At 36.9% G+C, this 19,306-nt stretch overlaps 1 protein-coding gene across 3 annotated transcripts; it reads right to left on the bottom strand.

The window, feature by feature from the left end:
- Positions 1 to 953: 953 nt before the first annotated feature.
- LOC134754018 (zinc finger protein 665-like) lies at positions 954 to 16,505 on the bottom strand. 3 transcript variants are annotated; one of them, XM_063690078.1, is made up of 11 exons: positions 16,337 to 16,491; positions 15,783 to 15,975; positions 13,905 to 14,217; positions 11,828 to 11,953; positions 11,415 to 11,561; positions 10,948 to 11,082; positions 8,089 to 8,392; positions 7,221 to 7,311; positions 5,067 to 5,143; positions 2,517 to 2,674; positions 954 to 1,140 (listed from the first exon to the last, which is right to left on the bottom strand). In XM_063690078.1, exons 2-11 carry the CDS (start codon positions 15,912 to 15,914, stop codon positions 1,010 to 1,012), a joined length of 1,614 nt encoding a protein of 537 aa, XP_063546148.1. In that variant the 5' UTR covers positions 15,915 to 15,975; positions 16,337 to 16,491; the 3' UTR covers positions 954 to 1,009. The 3 variants fall into 3 exon arrangements, with proteins under 3 accessions (XP_063546148.1, XP_063546150.1, XP_063546149.1); XM_063690080.1 differs by having other exon boundaries at positions 15,961 to 15,975; positions 16,337 to 16,486; XM_063690079.1 differs by lacking the exon at positions 15,783 to 15,975 and having other exon boundaries at positions 16,337 to 16,505.
- Between the last annotated feature and the right edge of the window lie 2,801 nt (positions 16,506 to 19,306).

Genomic DNA, 19,306 nt, shown 5'->3' with positions numbered 1-19,306 from the left:
TTCGTTACTATTCACTTTCAACAAGTAAAGGACACGTACATTTGCCAAGAAACCGATCAAGAGCTAAGGGTTGCGGTAGAAAATGTTATTAGAGGCATGCACCACAACACTTTGCTGAAGGCGACAAGAAATGAATTTCAACGCAGACTAATTTTGTGTAGCCGGAACGAGGGGGCTCATTTCGAACAATTTATCAGTTAAATAATATAAGTGTAACAAATTGATAGTAAAATAAAGTGAATGTTAGATTTAACGATCATTTTTATTTTTAAGACCAAATCCTTGTTAGGGAAATTTTATCCTGAATAATAATACTATCAATTAGTATAATAAATAGTATGTTTTTTTAATTTTAGTTGGTTCGAGTCCCGGGCGAGGCAAGCGAGTTATAGAAAATCTTTAAATGCAGTTTTGTTTCTTTTTAAAAATACAGGAATGTCTTCTTTAAGTAAAATGAGCCAGCTGAAGGATATAAGGTAGTTTTCCTCCAGGGCCCGACTTATCTTTCCACACTGTATATAATAATAAAAAAACTATAAATAGAATTAACTGTAATATGTACATTAAAGGGCTAGCGAATGTCCCAAATCAACACATCAATTAATATTATTCAAAACGGCATTTTTCTATTTTATTGCTAATATATATGTATAATCACGTGTTAATAAAAAAATAATTTTATTGTACTGAATAATAGTTAAGTTGGGCTAAGGGCGCGTTCGAGAACAAGACATTTCATATTAAGGTAGATATCTACCAAGGAATGAAACATAGGTACTGGCAGTGTTTAGCGCACCCCTGCCACCCGCGCGTACAAGTCACTTGCTTTATTACTAACGAGAGGTAATTAATACTTACTGTTCGTATAGGATTACATTGTTATTCGTAAAACCTTGTGCTCGCTATCATTGTACCTACCGATCATGATTGAGAAATACAATGTTCTTGTTATATTTCCAAAAAATACTATGTAGGGTGGGGTATGAAAAACTTAAAAAGATTATCTGACTCAGAGCGTCTGGTCACCGTGTAGCTCCACTTCCACGGCTGGTTGTGAGTTCTGCTGATCGGCTTGCTGCGTCGCTTGCTCGAGCTCGGCCTGGTTTTGTTGTAATCTTGATGGAAGCGGCGTTGTTTGACCTGACAAGGAAATAAAATGACACATTATCCTCCTCTAATGTCGGTAAAGATCGAACGTAGATTACGAAAAAACCGGACAAGCGCGAGTCGGACTCGCCCACCGATACTTTTTAGTATTTGTTGTTATAGCGGCAACTGAAAATTTCAACTGTCTAGCTATCACGGTTCATGAGATACAGACAGACAGACGGACAGTGGAATCTTAGTAATAGGGTCCCGTCTTTACCCTTTGGGTACGGAACCCTAAAAACGCAGCTAGTCTAACTTACTGTACCATGGGATCAAATTAATAAATATGTATAGCCTCTTGAGTCCCAGAGGCTCTTACTCCGAAATTTAAGTTTAACTTTTATTAAATAAGACAAAGTTCTAAATTCAAAAACAAAACTAAAGCTTCTGGGACTTAAGAGGCTATTACTGACACGGTGACAGAGGGTTTGGTGCAACTTTCCTATGTTGTTGTTATATTTTATTATTGTATCAAATCTACTGCAGATGGTGTACCGAGACAAACCTTACTGGTTTAACGGTACTTTTGTAATTAAGTTGTATATTATGTGTATTTACCTGATTAAAATAATAATAATAATAATAATAACTAAGCCCGCAGGGCAGCTTGTGGCGAGCTGTTGGGGAGTAACGTCCCCACGGACCCGAGTGCTCCCGAGAGTCGGTCAGGGTCTCCGTTTCCGGCGTGTCTTCGTCGGTCGGAGTGGACCCCAAGGGGACCCGCAGGACTCTCAGCTCTGGCTTGCCTTCATTGGCTGTCCAGAGAGGAGTCGCTAGAGCTATATGCTCCAGGGGTGGAAGTGAAAGATGCATAAGACGCGAGTTGGCACAGTGGTTGTCAACATCAGTCAGGTAGAAAGCGGCGCACACCTCTCGACACCCCTGAGCCGCTCACACCGGTATTGCTCCTGGGCGTCTTCACGACGGCAGTTTCAGGGGCCCATCTAGTCAGCGGCAGGTCACCGCCTGCCTCGATAACGTGTACAACATTGTTATGGCAGGTGTCCGGACCTCTCAGCAATAGCCCAATCTTTTGACCAGCCAAACTTCAACACCATAACCGGCACTCTTTTCCACTGTGTTTATAATAGCCCCTACGCCTGTTGGAACCGATTTACGGGTATCTATTTGTACCCGTGAATGGGTTCTAGCAGGTGTATTACATAACAGCAAACTTCTCCAAAGGGCCTCTACGTGTTGGATCTGTATCCAAATGACCGGGATGTATATACCCGTGAGTTTATACGAGATACAAATAATAATAACTAACCTTAAACCGTCGAAGCACCGACGATGAAGTCTCGATTCACAGCATTGAGGGACCTACTGTTAGTAACATAAGTAATAGTTAAAAAAAGAGCACTTACCATACTTATCATGGATTCCTCTATGTCTCTTCAACGCGAATCGGTCGGCAAACGCGGCGGTGCAAATGTCGCACTTGAACGGTTTCTCGCCCGAGTGTACTTTAGCGTGATTCTTCAGGTGAGCGGCTTGACTGAACGCGGAGCCGCAGGTATCGCATCTGTAACAAGACTCGCCTTTAGTGCTCTGTGAATAAGGCGCAACATAACAAAGTATTTTAACATAGGTCACTTAAATACTTGATGGAGTGTATAAAACCGCTAACGCTCACCACACAGGCGCTTCCATAATAACTTATAGGTCTGCTGGTTACCTATTAAAACCCCGGTTTTATAGGATTTAAAGTAATTTAAACAAAGACATTTTTCATGGTTGGTTACAAATTTTAATCCTTTATTGATCGTCAAGTATTTGTTGCATCCGTTTTTACTATAGATCTGTAAAACTGAGGCAGTTGGTAAGAACATGGTATAGTATCTCTGAAGAGGAGTAATGTAATGCTGATAATAATGCCATCTCTGGGTTATGCTGGACATCTATTCCTCAGCAGTGGTGCCCTGCTGAGCTAAAAAGCGGTATCTCAATTGAAAATTGAATGCAAATTTTAATCATAACCTTTAATTTTAATCATAACGTTCCATTTCCAGTTCACTCGTTTTTGAGATACCGCCTTTTAGCATAAGGAGGGCTAAGTGTGGCTAGATAGCATTCTTGTGTGTAGATGGTAGAAAACTAAATATACCAAACAAATATCTTAATCTTACGCAGGTAACTTAATCGAATTAAATAAATCTAGAAGAATATTATTTTAATAAAAAATGTTTTGATAGTGTTACTAACCTTACGTTGCAAATGAACTAGGAAACAAATTAAATATGAAACGTAAAAGTAGTTTTTTTAATATGTAGCGCAAACACCGTACAATGACAGATTGACGTATTATGACGAATAAAAAAACCAAATGACGTTTGGTTTGACGGGAAATTTTAAAATTATTTCTAAGTTGGTTTTTAATATAAATTCCGTTTAAACATATTTTTGATCAGATTTATGTTAAGATATTAACTAACAGCGTTTCTTTATATCACAACCAACCTTGTGAGTTGTGTTGTTGTGCTCTTACTCATTCAACCAAACCAACGCAGGGAAGATGAAAAGCAATGGCGGCCGGGCCGCACCGAATCTGTGTACCTTCTTGTATGTACATCCGTACAAGGACAAGGTAAGTAAATTTTCGAGTGTATATATAGTGCTCTGGAACATTTATTTATTATTTCATTTTTATCAAAAGCTTTGATAGAGGCTTCGGGCAAAGCATATTTATGAAATGTTGGCAATGGAACATGGAACATTTCAAATAACAACCGTTGAACTAGCACCATTCTTAGTGCCCGTAACGCCCGTCTTTAGATACACGTTGCTCTGATAATCGTAACTAAGATACTGTTTTCCAATCTGATAAATCAACTACAACCTGCCAACATTGGAAAGACCCACATCTAATAACAAAATCCAACCACAATACGTTTACCTTTGTTGTCATTTTACATGAATTATATCCTGATTCACTGATTTCTTGTTACCTAACATTAAATGTGACAATAGAACACCCTTAAAATGCATGCTTCAACACTTGTCCTGTTTCGCTATAAAATAATCTTTTTGTAATTTTGATAACATCTTAACTGTAAATATATTTTCAGGTATTAAAAAGCTTCCAGAATAAAGTTGCGACACCGTGCGGTATCGTGCTTTTCTTCGATTTTGTTAATGGCAATTTCAGTGAACCTAAAAAAGGACAAATCTACCTATGCGCTGTAACACCCAGATGACCGCACCACAAATTGTGGATAAAAAGCTGGAATGTTCTAAAAACTATGAAATATGCGACAAAAAATGGATCTAAATTTAATCAATAAAAAGTTGGATCAAACTATCAATGAAGCTTTCCAAGTTATTTTGGGATCAAGAAGAAGGTTGTCTCTGATTATTATTTAAAACAGTCAGGAAATAAATTGTTACATACTATATGTAAATACCTACTAGCTGTTAAGATTTATTCTGAAAAACTGATTTATGTACCCATACACCCATATATAAACCCATTTATAACAAGTTTTATGCAAGCTTAGCAAAAACTTATTTATGATAAGATTCAAGCATAAAAAGGGTTAAGTTTTAAGCAAGTTTAACCATTAAACTGATTATTATTAAGTAAGGAAATCCATGTATCATATCATATCTCATATCATATCATATCATTTATTCAATGCAACCATGGTATTTTACAAAGATGTTAAAAGTCTACTTAAGTACAAACATGGACCCTACTAGGGTGTAGCAGTTTACATTATAATTATTCTTACCCAGTGTGAATAATTGAATATAGGCTTATAACTACAAAAGGAATACAATCTTAACATTTTTCATTATTATATAAGTATGGTGTAAGCACTAAGCTTACTTATTTATCTATGTTCATACTTCATAGTGAGGAGTCTTTGGGAGATAGTCAATGTGTCCTACAATAAATAGCATCGTTAAGTACTCACTTGTACGGCTTCTCCCCGGTGTGGATTCGCCGATGGTTCCATAGCGTAGCGTGCCTCGCGAAGCCCTTGTCACACACCTGCACAATGGAGATTACAATGAGATCAAGAGTGTACATTGACGCCTCGGCCACGGAACGCACGCTACGAGCTACGAGCGTGCACACTCGACGCTGACGCCGACCGACCGACCGCAATACATCGGTTCAAACTTCAAACAAGTGTATGACGATCGGCGTCAGAGTAGAGCGTGCACGCTCTGAGGTTGAGGGCCTACCTTGAACATCTACGTTCGCAAATGAGGGCTAATGCGTATGAATTCGCCGCTAGGGGTGCTAGTGTAGATGGTGGTCTTTTCCATAGTTCGAAATGTCAAATGTCACTTGTCACTTCAATGACGGACAGCTGTTCTTTAGTCTTTTGGACCACCATCAACAGAGGCGCCAACTGGTGAGCAAAAAAACGATAGCCCTCATTGCGGGCATCTTTCTCTGTCACTCTAATTACGCCTTAAGCTTAACCCTTAAATGCATGATTTTTTCTTTTTGCCTAAGATTAATATATGTATGTCTTACATAATTGTTTACTGATTCTAGGAAAAAAAAAAAAAAATTAAAACATCGATTTTCACTGCTAAACCAGTGTTAGAATTTACAAAGGGCAAATCATAGTTTATGTAAATGTATACAACTAATGTTAAAAGATATATAAAAAATCTTACTACCATTAAAAATTTATACTATATTTTGTAATATACCTACAATAAAGATTTTAAATATAAATAATTGCAAAACCCGAAAAAACCGCCTAAATTACATACTAATAATCATCAACTTTTCCAAATTCTCCCAATTTTCCGCCATTTCGTCTTAAAAGAAATGTAATTTTTTTACTTAAATACTGCGCAAATTTGAAATAAAACGGAAAGTGTATTAATTTACGATCAAAATATTTATACAGGACCAAATAGACTATCTAATTATGCATAAAATTATATGTTTTTTGTTGTGTACATAATTACATCACTATGCATTTAAGGGTTAATGCGAGTAGGAGTAAAAGAGAAAGATGCCCACAATTTGTGAACTTCGGTGTTCGCGGTAGGCCCTCTGAGCGTGCGTTCCGTGGCCCTCGGGTACGGATGGTATTACACCTGGCCAATTTCATGGTCCAATGTCATTGCGTCTCCCTCTCTCATTAAGCAAAATATGAGACAAAATACACATTGGATAAAGAAATTAGACAGGTGAAAATACCAAACTAAGGTACTTCGTCATTTGTACTGTTATATGGGCCTTTCAATATGAAAACACCAGAGGGTCTACCGCTAACTACGTTCAACGTGTTGCCTCCCTGTCACACTTACGTACAAATTTACAAGTGCGACAGAGAGACAACACGACATGGTTCGCGGTAGGCCCTCAGGGGCCATAGCCAACATGACGATTGTTAATCGACAAACGAAAATCGAAAAGTAAGAATGTTTTGGGATGACAGATGTGAACAAAAAGTCACTTCCATATACTTTTTGCGGAAGATTTCAATGACGAGTTTTCCCCGCCTTGATGACATTACGACATTACGTATAAAATTTGAGATAAAGCACATAACATGAATGATACTAAATTAATGTAATATTTGTAAAAATAGTATATTTTTTGCTTACTTTTACAACTTGGAATTTTTGGAGTACCTTCGGGCTTTAAATGTTTCATTACAATAGGGTTCATAGGGTATTTTAAAATGTATCAAGTTATATTGTCTTCGGTTACCGCGATAGTTACTCATGAAATAAAACTATGAAAACGGATTATATCGCGTATATTGAATTTATAATTCATCCCGACGTTTCGAACTCTTTACAGCGTTCGTGGTCAACGGGTGACGGGTCACCCGTTGACCACGAACGCTGTAAAGAGTTCGAAACGTCGGGATGAATTATAAATTCAATATACGCGATATAATCCGTTTTCATAGTTTTATTTCATGTATCAAGTTAATGAATCTCATCGATAAACTTAATTCAGGAATTTTCATATCTTACTTTGTTACAATAAAATAATTTAATTCCAGGAATGTTATTCACACAAAAACCGTACATCGGTTGGCGAGTCAGTGTGTTAAATTTATCTCAGTAATTTAGTTTAGCATTCTTACCTCACAAACATATGGTTTTTCTCCAGAATGCGTCCTCTCGTGATTCTTCAGATGTGGCGACTGCGAGAACTGCATACCACACGTGTTGCACCTGTATAATATGCGGCGTAAATGTGTCAATATATATATATATATATATATATATATATATATTTAAATAATTATTATAAGACATTTTTACACAAATTGACTAAGCCTCACGGTAAGCTTAAGAAGGCTCGTGTTGTGGGTACTCAGACAACAATATATATAATATATAAATACTTAAATACATAGAAAACAACTGAACTGAATGACTCAGGAACAAATATCTGTGCTCATCACACAAATAAATGCCCTTACCGGGATTCGAACCCAGGACCATCGGCTTTACAGGCAGGCTCACTACCCACTAGGCCAGACCGGCCGTCTTGAAATTAACCCGTCACGTCCCGCGGACGCGATATCGCACGTGCGCGTTGTAATATACAGGTCCTTATGAGAGACGGCACATCGCTTGCGTGACATGTGCGTGCGCGGCTCAAACATATTAGCACACGCGCACTTGCACGTCTACGTGCATCAGACGTGCACGCTTCGCGCAGCCAGTGTGCTCTGGCCTTGAGACAGGGCAGAAAAGTTACACCTAAGTCCTACACGTACACGGACGCGATATCGTACACACGATTTCATAGAATGTATAAAAAGTCAAAACCCTTGGGCCGTGAGGAAGGAAAACTGCTCTAACTTGGGCCAACGCTCTAATAGCAACCACCTACGTTGTGGACCTAACTTACATCAAATAATGTCGGTATATCTTTACATCTAATAATCATCAAAATCTTTACATCAAATAAATAACATATAGATGAAACAAAAAGCAATTTACCTATAGGGTTTTTCTCCCGTATGAATTCGGGAGTGATTCTTGAGATACACTGCTTTCGCAAAAGCAATGCCACATATTCCACATTTAAAGTTCTTCTCCCCAGAGTGCAGCTTCTTGTGAGACCACAGCGAGGAGTATCTAGAGAAGGACCCGCCGCAGATATTGCAGTGGAAGGGCTTGTCAGTGTTGGACTGATTAAGCTTATTCTTGTTGCCGCCTACGAATATGATTCCCGAGCCGTTGCAGTTCTGGCACTTGGTCACGGAAGCAAGGTTTCTCTTTTTCACTGGATGATGGCCGGGCACTGTAATAATAATGTTACAGTCAACGTTTTTGTTTATTTAATACGCTAAAAAAATCCAAGATAAGAGATTGCGATGCACTACATGACCTTTTCGTGTTACATTATTTAAACTGGAGCTAGGTTCGCGTTCGTATTTACAGGTCTTTTAGCAAATTGATCGGTAATACATATGCATAATACTTATTGAAGAACCTTTCGCGCAATAACTTTCTCGGGTATTAAATTCGTAATTTCCCAATGGTAACGATATTGTGGAGCATTCAAACTAATTGATATATAATATATATATAATATAATGTCTATATGTTAGTTAGTTAGTTTTGCTGGGCATTTTCCGCAACTCGACATCCAATGTGCCTATTTTGCGTGAAACGAGGTAGCGCTACTCTAACCACCCCAGCTCCTCCACGAAGCCTAGCAAGGTCTTCAGGTTGCTAGTTGCTTCCTTTAGTGTGCATGGATTTCCTAGGTATTTGCTCCTATATACTTCTACCTGTTTACAGTCTAGGAGAATATGTTTTGTTGTTTCTTCTTCTGCCATGCACGCTCTGCACATGGGGCTGTCCGTTTTACCCATGATATGTAGGTGTTTGTTTAGTGTGTTATGTCCTGTTATTAATCCTACTATTTTACGTAATTGGCTTCTTGGTGTTTTCAGTAATATTTTGGTAAGTTTGTGGTTCAGTTCCGGTAGAATTTCTTTGGTTTGCCTGCATGTCTTCATTTCATTCCAGTACTTGTTGTGCAGTTGTCTGTGATGTTGTTCTAGCTGGTTGTGTATGTAGGATATTGGTAGAGGCATAATTGGCTCGGGTCCATATGCCGGTGTTTCTGAACCTTTCCTGGCCAGTTCATCCGCTGCATCGTTTCCTCTTGATCCACTATGCCCCTTTATCCATTGTACTCTTACTTTGTTGCCTTCTTTGCTCACTTCAGTGAGGCTCCGATGGCATTCAAGTATAAGCTCTGAGGTAAGTTTGTCGCTGCATAGCGCTTGTAGTACCGATTTACTGTCTGACAGTATTAGTATGGTTTCGTGTTTCACTTGTCGTCTTGTAATAGCATTGCAAGCTTCTATTATTCCTACACATTCAGCTTGGAATACCGTATTGTGTTCACCAAGGGGTTTTGTGATGTGAATGTTCAGGTCCTCTGAGAAGACACCACATCCTGTCCCTTCGTTTGTTTTTGAGCCATCTGTGAATATTCTTAGGTTTGTTTGGTTTAGTCCTTCTTTCGGATCTTCTGTTAAGGATATGGCGTAATCTTTCCAGAAGATCATAGTTTTTGGTATTTTGTCGATAGGCGCTTCCAGCATGGGCATTTTTGAGATCGTATTTTCATAGATCTTCTTGTGCGATGAGCTGAAAGATGTCCATAGGTTTAGATTCTTCAAACGAAGAGCTGTGGCAGCCGCTTCTTTCTGTATGTACATGTGTAGTGGCAGGAGTCCTAGCATTATTTCTAGAGCTGCAGTCGGAGTAGTTCTCATGCAGCCCGTTGCAGCCACACATGCTAGTCTTTGTGTTTTATTTAGTTTGTCTATTACTGTGGTTAGCTGGGTGCGGGGCCACCATACAACCGCGCCGTAGCTGATCATTGGCATTATTACCATTTTGTACAGCCATAGTATAATGTGAGGGGCAAGTCCCCATCTTTTGCCTACCATCCTCCGGCATTGCCAAAAGGCTACTGTTGCTTTGTTCAGTTTATTGTCCAGGTGTTTGTTCCAGTTCAGTTTATCGTCCAGGATTATGCCTAGGTACTTTACATCCTTTGAAAGTGTCAGTTTTGTGCCAAAAAGTGTTGGCATTTCGTATGTACCCAGTTTTCGTTTATGGGTGAAGAGAATTGTGTCGGTCTTTTTTGGGTTTATGTCTATATGTTAAAAAGAAAGTTTACAAACTATAATATTGATACAATACTTGTGTTTAGGTTAACTCAGTAATAGCTAAACATACACAAAATAATAAATGAATTGTGATCAAAGATTATCATGTATTTTTTGTATTGTGGGACACGTACCACTTTACAATCTGTAAATTGTATAAATATTTATCATAATGAAAATATAAACTGTGATTGGCCAGAGTTGATAACAGTTCATTTTTTCATTGTGATAAGACATCTGTATAACGTAGAGCAGCACTGTGGACCAGATAAACCTATAGAGCATTTTTTTTAAATATTATTACAAGTATTCTCGCGGAGCCCCAACAGAGGCTTTGCGGAGCCCTACGGGTCCGCGGAGCACACTTTGAGAATGGTTGACGTAGGCTCCAGTGCCTGACACAGCTCCAATAATCGACATTTTCAATCATAATGTCATAGCAATAAAGTAGACAGCAAGGTGTCGAATATTGGGTTTTAACATGTCGATTATTGGGGTGTTTACGCTATATACAATTTTAATTTTATAGTTTATAGTATTGATTAGATAAAAAAAAAACTGTTTTAAAATGAGTAGTTAAAAGAATAATAGTTCTGGTTGAATCATGTATATGTGTAGGCACTAAAGAAATGTATAATATCCTGTAACCATACAAGTGGCTTACAAGGCTTTTGCTGCTGGGACTGCTGCTGCGGCTGCGCCGTGGCGAGGGGGTCGGAGGTGGGCTGCACCCCGCTCACGCCGCCCACTTCAAACTTGACGTTGTCTTCTGACGTCACGAATATCTGCGTGGCGTTCACTGTGCAACACAAAAGTATGACACTGCCATCATGATAAGCGTTGACGTGCGCGTCGCTCTTGACATAATGGAGTCGCGCGCGACAGCAATTTTTTTATTTTATTTTATATGACTAATGGCATTTCGCAATGTCTTACAAATAACTAAGTTGGTCTGGAAGTCGTGTCTAAAATATAAACCGATGAACAATATTTGAAAATAAATAGGACTATGAAGTATTTAAATATAAACCAAACTAACTTGAGAGATTTTTAAAATCAGAAACAACTAGTCTATTTTTATAATATGACGTGAATTTTGTATATGCAATTAAAACAGCAAGTACAACATACATTGATTGTTTCTTTGTTGTTCAACAGAATCTTGTGCAATGCAGTTTTCACAACGGATGAGCTTAGGTCCCTTCCTCTTAGGGTTACTGGTGATGGGCCCTCCACATGTGATGCATTTTTGAACTTTGTCAACCAGTATGGGTTTGGCTGAAAAATAAAAAAGCAACATTTATGACATGTTTGTTAATGAAATATAACACTGTAAAAATGGTAAGTGTAATGGCGGAGCAAATTAGTAAGTTATCATAAAGTTATAATTTTGACTTTTTTTACTATTGTTATTTTTTAACACCTGATCTTCCCTAGTATTATATAAACCTCTTCTACTGTCTTCCTTTCTATCAAACTTAAGTTACTACTTAGTACCAAGAATATAAAGAACAATATGGTAACACAATAACAAATTAACTTACTATCTTGCAACTGAACATGATGCTGTTGCTGTTCAGATGTGTCTGAAGATAGAATTTGTATGTGAGGGGGCATGGCGACCTCATTGCCGCCACCAACACCTGTGGCTACAACTGTGATGTTGCCATCTGCAATAAAAAATAATAATTTTAAAATTATATTTACAGTAACTTCATATATTTTAATATTTTAACACAAAGCGGCAAAAGGCTAACAACGCTTTGTTACTCTAAGAACAAATAAATTACTTTGTATGAAAATATTGTAATTTGTGTTATTTCAAGTAGACACACTACTATTTAAATTACAAACCAAAGTAAATGTCATATACGAAGGAAAAAAAAAACCGGCCAAGTGCGAGTCGGACTCGCCCAAAGAAGGGTTCCGTACTTTTTAGTATTTGTTGTTATAGCGGCAACAGAAATACATCATCTGTGAAAATTTCAACTGTCTAGCTATCACCGTTCATGAGATACAGCCTGGTCACAGACAGACGGACAGCTGAGTCTTAGTAATAGGGTCCCGTTTTTACCCTTTGGGTACGGAACCGTAAAAATGACCCAGGCCTCCAGTGTCCTTGGAATCGAACCAGCATCCTCTGTTTACGCGACAGATGCCTGAACCGCTGGGCCACTGGGTCACGGTGGCGTGCTGGGCATGGGTCGAAATTTCAAAGCATATGACAATAATGTATTTGACTGTATTTAAAACAAATTATTTTACACCATACATGAAATAAAGCACCAAATGATTAATAGAGAAATGTAGACAGCAATTTTTTTAGACACAATTTCTATTTTAAAACACAATTTCTAGGTTAAAACTATAAAGAGTGGGTAATTTGATTGTGACTTCACATGCTAGTGTTTCATATATATTTCATAGTAGAAAAATCGTTTTGACAGTTCGAAAAAAGAAACTGATTTGACTAGTACTACTAGACAAATACCCTATTGCCTAGTGACGCCTCCTGGCCAACCCTAAGGTAGAACATAATGGTACAACCTCCTAGCCGAATCCACTCATAAAGCTCTGTGTGTAACAATATAAAAAAAATAAGTAGCTCAATATTTTATGCTCAAAAGATAAATACGTGGATTCTGCACAAAATGTGAACCATTTAAAAAAATAAATAAGACAAGCACATTACATCTGCAACTCATCATTGATTACTGTCTGATGATTAGATGACTAGATACAGGCCATATCCGTTGTCATAACTGCCTGCCTGTGTTAGATAATAAATGATTAAAGAGACCTAGATATAATTTAAATTAAATAAAAAGCAATACGAATAGTAATAAAAAGTTGTTAAACGTATAGTGAATTAATTTTGTTAACCGGAAGTACACTTTGTACATTTTAGTTTCGAATAGGGTTTTGTGATGTAATAAATTATAAATAACGGTTAGATAAATCCTAAATTAATTATGTGAAATTATGAATAGTTATAACAGTAGTTTATAAGTAAATTAAATTTATATTAATAACCGGAAGTTGTCTTGATTGTCTTGTACAAACTTAGTTCGAATGAAGGTGGGGACTTTAGCATAAAAAGGGTTGTCCGCTTGTGGAGGGGGCATTCTTGCTCTGACTAGCTGGCGACGGAAGTCTGGACGGCTAAACTCCACACCTTCAGTCTCTTTACCTTCGTGGTCACATTGTGATATTTATTATAAAAAGTTGATTTTATTTAACACGTGGTGTTCTGGAAACGTGGTGTTCTGGAAACGTGGTGTTCTATTTTGGCGGTGTCCGAATATAATGTAAGTACTTATAATAAATGTGTTTTATTTCAAGTATGGTTTTCTTCTATTCTAAATCTATTATCATTTTACCTGACTAAATAAATGACCCTAGATACATTGTTTACAATGAATATAATAAAATAGCTTAAAGGTCTTCATTTGTTTTAGAAGTCTTACAAAGGTAAGCTATTTAAATACATGTTTTGAAAGGAAATAGCTTATCTTTGCTTCGTTTGTTTCACCAGTCTTATATATAACAAAGATATTTCTCCTTTTAGCTATCACCTGCTTATTAAATAATAACAAATAGCTCCATTAACATGTAATTTACCTGAATCCTGGGCATGTATCCTTTTGTGTGCATTAAGTAGTGTAAGGTGGCCAAACATAAGCCCACACACATCACATTTGAAACTTATATTAGATATGGTATTCTGTATTCCATTTGGAGCAATCTGCATCTGGTTGACCAGAGCATAGTTGTATGAAAAAGGTTGTGCAATGTAGCATGTTTTGTCATCACTGGTGGTGAGCTGGGCGATGTTCACGGCTCCGGAGACTCCGCCGGCAGCACTGGTCGCTCCTGATCCAATCTTACCAATCATGTTCACGTTTGATGTGGTGTAACAGAATGTGGGAAATTCCTGGGAATACACAATGACACACATTTAGTAGTGCTCCCAAATCTTAGCTCTTTGTGAAGAAAGCTTTGGTTGATATTGAAGCATAAAGTTAATCTGCCACCTTAGCTTGCAGTCTGTGATAACTGTAATTTGTCAGGCTCTAACTTAATGTTTCATGTTAGATTGTTCAAGCCCATTTTTATATCTATGTATGAAAAAAGTAAAAATTAAATTGACAATTATTATTTAAAAAACTAATTTAGAACAAAATTAACCATTGCATAATAAATAAATTATATGTTTGATGCATGTTTGACTTTATTGCTATGCAAACCTAAGTATCAGGTTGTCATACCAGCATTTCTTTAGCTCTGCATAGCATTAATGTAGTGTATTCGGTATTAACAAAGAGGATATAATAGGATAGAGCGGTACTGTCATAGTAAATTTTGTAGCCACAGTAAATTCACTGCCATCTATCGCACACACGATTAAAACTAAAAATATCATTTTTTTTATTTATATATGGATAAATTAATGCAATAATTATTTTTATATGATTTTGACCCATGTTCTTTCACTGACATGCGTTAAAATTGTTAAATTATGGAGTTATATCTATCTTTGGTAATAATTACAATAATGTATGTACATTTAATAATAAAATCAATGTGTCCACATAAGTATACCCTACATATAAATTCTAGCTCTCTCTATATTGAACTAGCTATCAAAGAGCCCAATACAAACAAATGAATTTAATTAAATGAGTGTAATTTCAGACAACAATATTTATTGTATTATACAGAGGGTTGATTTTCCACACAAGTTTTTTGCAGCCTTCTGGCATATTTTCTAAATGTTTCTGTGTCAATTGGTCAATCACCACCAAGTTAATAAATAATGAAATTGAATGAATAATGGCCAATTATAGCTTTTTGTATTAATGCAAATTAATTACCTAATTTTACAGTAATTATATGAAATAGCCCTAAATACCGCAAAGAGCTGCAGAAACTTGCACCTGAACAGACTTGCTAATTATAAATGGGATAGGAGTGATTAAGCAATATAGTTTAAACCCAAGAATGAAATAGTGTCACTGTAACAAATAATAATAAATCGCAGAGCCAAATATTAAACATAATAAATGCAATTATTTTTGAAGAATGTATAGATTAAATAAAATGCATAAGCAGGATTCTATCATATAAAGTAATTGAAACTACAATTAAGTTTTTAAAATGAGTGTTGTTAATTATACATAGCTTATGTTGTCTCACTAAAATTGTTCAAGTTCTCCTAATACAATAAAAAGTTAAATGTAGATGGACCTAAACCATGCCCAAATATTTCATCAACATTTAAGACTTTACCAGCACAGTCTCATAATAGTCATAATTATAATAGTAACATAATGAAGTGTGTAGAAGGTTTTGTTGAACCAACTTTATAACCATTTAGGCAGTTAGCATATAACAAGTTTGAAATAGCTTGTTGTAGTGACCGAAGCGAGGGAGGAGAGCCTGACAGCATACATGTCTCCACGGCAGTGCCGTACAAGGCTAGGACACAAAGCATTATACCTGCTGCTGTGACTGTTGCGTTTGTTGTGCGGTCTTCTGCTGACTATTCTCTATATTCTTGCCTTGCGTCTTCTGGTCTTGGTACTGCAGCGTCGGGACTGAGCCGGTTTGCACGGCATTCGTCGTGAACATTTCGCCGTACTAACTATTTACTTACATTACTAATCATCACTCATACCTTTTATTCCCCGTACTGTAGATATAATAACATACATTAAACCAGAAATACGGTTACGCTAGGTTCAACATAAAAGCGCGGCTAATTGTACGAAATGCGGTTACACGAAAGAGAGACTTCAAAACACAAAGTGCGAAGGTAACGGGAAATATTTCTTATCAGTCTACTCTGCTCGTAAAAAGATCAGATGCTATGAAAGCAGTCTCAGTGCGTAGTCAATATGAAAGAAAAGGATGACGGACTATCTACGGGCTTCAGTACAAGTAAACGGACGCCATTGTATGTTCGACGAGAGACGCCGCGCTATGACCGTGTCGCCATGTACAAAGAAATGACTATGCTAATATAGTTACAGAAGATCAGAAATAAAGCTTACCTTCTCTCCAATTTGATTATTTTCTTAGACAATTCATCTAAACTTCAAAATAATTAAGATTTACTTGCTGTCTCACTTTAAAATCACACAATCCTCCATCTCACAAAAGAAACGAAATGGCGATACAAAAATAAAATGGCCGACAACAAGCTGACAACTAGACGCGTCCAATTTCTGACAATAGAATGTTGCCATAATTACAGATTAGACTTTTTATGTTGGCAATATTGTGTAAAGCTATGTACACATTCAGTAAAATTTTCATTCATTAAGGCTTCATACGCACGAGCGCTTTTTCGACGCAGGTTAAAAAAGCGTTTGAATGACACAAATGGATACATGTGTATTTGTGACGTTTTCAATCAAAAGGTACCACATTGTCGCTTGTTGATTTCTAATTGAAGCTATATGGAAATAGCGCCTTACTGACAAGCGACAATAAGTACCCTTTTGGTTGAAAATGGCACATTTATTCACACGATGGCGGTAGCGCTTTTTATCAAGCGTTGTTTCGATTTAAGGCGTAACACATCATCGCACCGCACCAAGGCCATTGTGCGACGGACCCATAAGTAAGAGCGAGAAAGAGATATCGCTTTCTTGCCCTTACTTATGGATGCGTCGCACAATGACCTTGAAGATCATAGACCTAGCATTACATAGACCAGCTATACGCGTGCGCCCGTAAGGGGTAGAAATAGATGACGTCATAAACGTGGGGATAAAAATTACCCCAATATTTGATATCCCGTTGGGGCGATTACCCTGGAGGCAAAGTTAGCTTGTTTGACGGTATTAAAAAAATGTTAAATAAAATGTCAATGGGCCGTTCTTTTTAGGCGTATAAACAATGAAATACCTCCTATAATTCGCGCAGGTGGTACAAAACTAAACATGTTTAGTAAATAAAACGTAAAATAAAATGTATTATGGGTTTTAATTTAAAGAAATCACAAATCGCAATCACACCAATTAATGTACACCACATTTAATCTTCACAACATTTGTTTATTTATTTTTTGGAATTAGAAGTACGAAAAAACTTCGAGGTCAAAATTACCCATAAAATTATGATATTTTCATCTGGTATCCCTAACATGATTGTTATGCAGCTAAATTAAGAAGAAGTTTAAAAATGGCTGACCTCAGACTCCTACCTACCTACGTAATTTGGGCGGATAATTTTACAAATAATGTTTTGTTAATTTGCGTAAATAATTGTGATATTTTTATTGAAATCGTTTGATTCTACATTGCTTTGAGTGTAACGTAATTTTACGATGTTATTCTCACATATTGCGTTAAGAGGAAGGTGTAAAATACCGTACTTACGTGTGAAAGGTTATGATGTCATATTTTTGCTCAGAGCGACTATTACAGCCGATTACAGAACAATTCACCAGTATTTTATCAAAGTTCAAGCATTCAAAACGCTAACCATCACTATATTTCATAAGAGAAAGCACAATTTCATACAAAACAACGATAATTAAACAAGCAACGAACAAACATGACATGTCACGTACTTATTTGTTTGCCACAACCTCGGTTGTGGCAGCGGTGGAAAAGTGAAACTATGAAAAGGACAAACAATAACAGCGCTTTCTCTGCTACTCCTACTGAAAGATACATAAAACTATCCCGTTCGGTCATTTTCCCCCACTCCTCATGACCGATCCAGTTATACTAGATTCATGTTGAAGATCCACCCGGGCGCAGGCTAGTGTGACATAAAATTAAACTAAAAAATTTCCATACTAAATTGTTGCCATGTTTAAGCATTTTACGTCAAAAATGTATCAGTTACATAGACCTAGCATTACATAGACGAGCTATACGCGTGCGCCCGTAAGGGATAGACAGATGACGTCATAAACGTGGGGATACCATATTGGTAAAAATTACCCCAATATTTGATATCACGTTGGGACGATTACCCTGGAGGCAAAGTTAGCTTGTTTGACGGTATTCAAAAATTGTTAAATAAAATGTCAATGGGCCGTTCTTTTTAGGCGTATAAACAATGAAATACCTCCTATAATTCGCGCAGGTGGTACAAAACTAAACATGTTTAGTAAATAAAACGTAAAATAAAATGTATTATGGGTTTTAATTTAAAGAAATCACAAATCGCAATCACACCAATTAATGTACACCACATTTAATCTTCACAACATTTGTTTATTTATTTTTTGGAATTAGAAGTACGAAAAAACTTCGAGGTCAAAATTACCCATAAAATTATGATATTTTCATCTGGTATCCCTAACATGATTGTTATGCAGCTAAATTAAGAAGAAGTTTAAAAATGGCTGACCTCAGACTCCTACCTACCTACGTAATTTGGGCGGATAATTTTACAAATAATGTTTTGTTAATTTGCGTAAATAATTGTGATATTTTTATTGAAATCGTTTGATTCTACATTGCTTTAAGTGTAACGTAATTTTACGATGTTATTCTCACATATTGCGTTAAGAGGAAGGTGTAAAATACTGTACTTACGTGTGAAAGGTTATGATCTCATATTTTTGCTCAGAGCGGCTATTACAGCCGATTACAGAACAATTCACCAGTATTTTATCAAAGTTCAAGCATTCAAAACGCTAACCATCACTATATTTCATAAGAGAAAGCACAATTTCATACAAAACAACGATAATCAAACAAGCAACGTACAAACATGACATGTCACGTACTTATTTGTTTGCCACAACCTCGGTTGTGGCAGCGGTGAAAAAGTGAAACTATGACAAGGACAAACAATAACAGCGCTTTCTCTGCTACTCCTACTGAAAGATACATAAGACTATCCCGTTCGGTCATTTTCCCCCACCCCTCATGACCGATCCAGTTATACTAGATTCATGATCAGTTAGGATCGGTCATGAGGAGTGGGGGAAAATGACCGAACGGGATAGTCTTATGTATCTTATGTATCTAACTGCCTGTGTTAGCCGCGACCACGAC

Source organism: Cydia strobilella, chromosome Z (assembly GCF_947568885.1).
Source record: "Cydia strobilella chromosome Z, ilCydStro3.1, whole genome shotgun sequence".
Lineage (NCBI taxonomy): Eukaryota > Metazoa > Arthropoda > Insecta > Lepidoptera > Tortricidae > Cydia > Cydia strobilella.
This window is presented reverse-complemented; position numbering and strand designations above follow the sequence as displayed.